We start from the raw sequence: 2,092 nt of genomic DNA on the forward strand, positions 1-2,092 counted from the left end.
ATGGCTGAGGAACAACCTACGAGGAGGACTTTGCTTGACTACTCGATGCCAAATACAAATAATTACCAAGGGAGCATCGTGAGACCTCCTATTCAAGCCAACAATTTTGAAATCAAGCCGACACTATTACAAGTCATCCAGCAGAATCAATTCGGAGGTGCAGGTTCAGAGGATCCTAATTCTCATTTGGAGAATTTTCTGGCCATTTGTGACACTTTGAAGATTAATGGAGTTTCAGATGATGCAATCCGCTTGAGGCCTTTTCCTTTCTCGTTAAGGGATAAAGCTAAAAGCTGGCTTCATACACAACCTCAAGGTAGTATTTGTACAAGGGAAGATATGGCTACAAAATTTGTAACCAAATAATTTCCTCCATCCAAGTCAGCAAGAATGAGGAATGAAATTACTACTTTGGTGCAACAAGAAACTGAATCGTTGTACGAGGCTTAGGAAAGGTACAAGGAGCTATTGAGGAAATGTCCACATCACGCTTTACCAGATTGGTTGCAAGTCCAAATATTCTATAATGGTCTTGTACCATCTTTTAAAGCAATTCTGGATGCAGCAAGTGGAGGATCGTTCAATTTGAAAACACCTGAGGAAGCTTTGGAGACTTTGGAGTTAATGGTAAGTAATGCAATGAATATGCAGTTTGACCGGCAAAATAGAAAAGCTGGAGTGTTGGAGGTTAATACTTTGGATGCTATCCTTGCCCAAAACAAGTTGTTAACACAACAAATTACCGAGTTGACGCAGAAGTTGGGGAATATGCAAGCAAAAGCAGTTAATACAACGTCTCTACCATGTGATTTTTGTGGAGGAATGCATCAAAATGGTGAGTGCCAAGTAACTCAACAAGAGGCGCAGGTGAATGCAATGGGACAACAACAAAATCAGTTTTCTACTAATTTTTCAAATTGGAGGAGCCCACTAAATAAACCTTGGAGTGGTTCAAATCAACCCAATCAACCAAGGCCTCCTTATCAATATCAAGCACAATCTAGTAACCAAGGAAACAAGATGTCTACGTTGGAGAGTGCTGTGGAGAAATTAACTGTGCAAACCTCAACATTTGTGGAGCAAACTTCTAATTTTATGAATGAGACAAGGACTAATTTCAAGAATCAGGAAGCTTCAATCCGGAAGTTGGAGAATCAAATTGGTCAACTTTCACGACAAATTTCGGAGAGGCCTCCTGGAACATTCCCCAGTGACACCGTTCCAAACCCAAAGGAGCAATGTAAGGCAATTCAATTGAGGAGTGGGAGGTTGGTTGAAAATGAGAAAAAGAGTGAGGTGAGTAGCGAGAAAAATGCACAAGGAGATGACATTGTAAAAGAGAGTGAAAAAAATGAGTGGAAAAATTGTGAGGAGAAGTGTGAGGAGGAGAGTGAGAGAGAAAAAAATGAAGAGAGTGAAAAAGGTAAAATGAGAGAATATGTTCCTACAATCCCATTTCCTCAAAGGTTGAAGAAGAAAGATCAAGAGAAACAATTTGCAAGATTTCTTGATGTCTTTAAGAAGCTCCATATAAATATCCCATTTGCAGAGGCATTGGAACAAATGCCAAGCTATGCGAAATTTACGAAGGATTTGTTGTCTAGGAAGAGGAAGCTGCAAGAAGATGAAACCATAATGCTTACAGAGGAGTGCAGTGCAATAATTCAACAAAAATTACCTCCCAAGTTGAAGGATCCATGAAGCTTTGTGATTCCATGTGAGATTGGAAATATAATGGTGAGTAAGGCATTGTGTGATCTTGGAGCAAGCATTAATATGATGCCTTTATCCATTTTTAAAAGGTTGGGTATTGGAGAAGTGAAGCCTACTATGATAACTCTCCAATTGGCGGATCGTTCAGTGACATCCATATGGAGTAGTGGAGGACGTCTTAGTAAAGGTGGATAAATTTATCTTTCCAGCTGATTTTGTGGTCCTTGACATGGAAGAAGATACTAAAGTTCCAATTATATTGGGAAGACCATTCTTAGCCATGGGAAGAGCATTGATAGATGTACAACAAGGCAAGTTGATGTTAAGAGTGGCCGATGATAAAGTCACATTTTCCATAAGTGAAGCAATGAAACACAAG

At 39.6% G+C, this 2,092-nt stretch overlaps 1 protein-coding gene and 1 non-coding gene across 2 annotated transcripts; one reads left to right on the forward strand and one right to left on the reverse strand.

The window, feature by feature from the left end:
- Nucleotides 1–1,701, forward strand: LOC114175241 (uncharacterized). The gene is made up of 2 exons (XM_028060011.1): nt 1–354; nt 451–1,701. The coding sequence occupies exons 1-2, from the start codon at nt 1–3 to the stop codon at nt 1,699–1,701; spliced, it is 1,605 nt and encodes a 534-aa protein (XP_027915812.1).
- On the reverse strand, nt 388–494 carry LOC114180035 (small nucleolar RNA R71). The gene has a single exon (XR_003603611.1). It is a non-coding gene; the product is annotated as a small nucleolar RNA R71 (small nucleolar RNA).
- Nucleotides 1,702–2,092: the final 391 nt, after the last annotated feature.

This window comes from Vigna unguiculata, chromosome 3 (genome assembly GCF_037176805.1).
Source record: "Vigna unguiculata cultivar grain cowpea cultivar isolate G323 ecotype 2 chromosome 3, ASM3717680v1, whole genome shotgun sequence".
In the NCBI taxonomy this organism is placed as follows: Eukaryota; Viridiplantae; Streptophyta; class Magnoliopsida; order Fabales; family Fabaceae; genus Vigna; species Vigna unguiculata.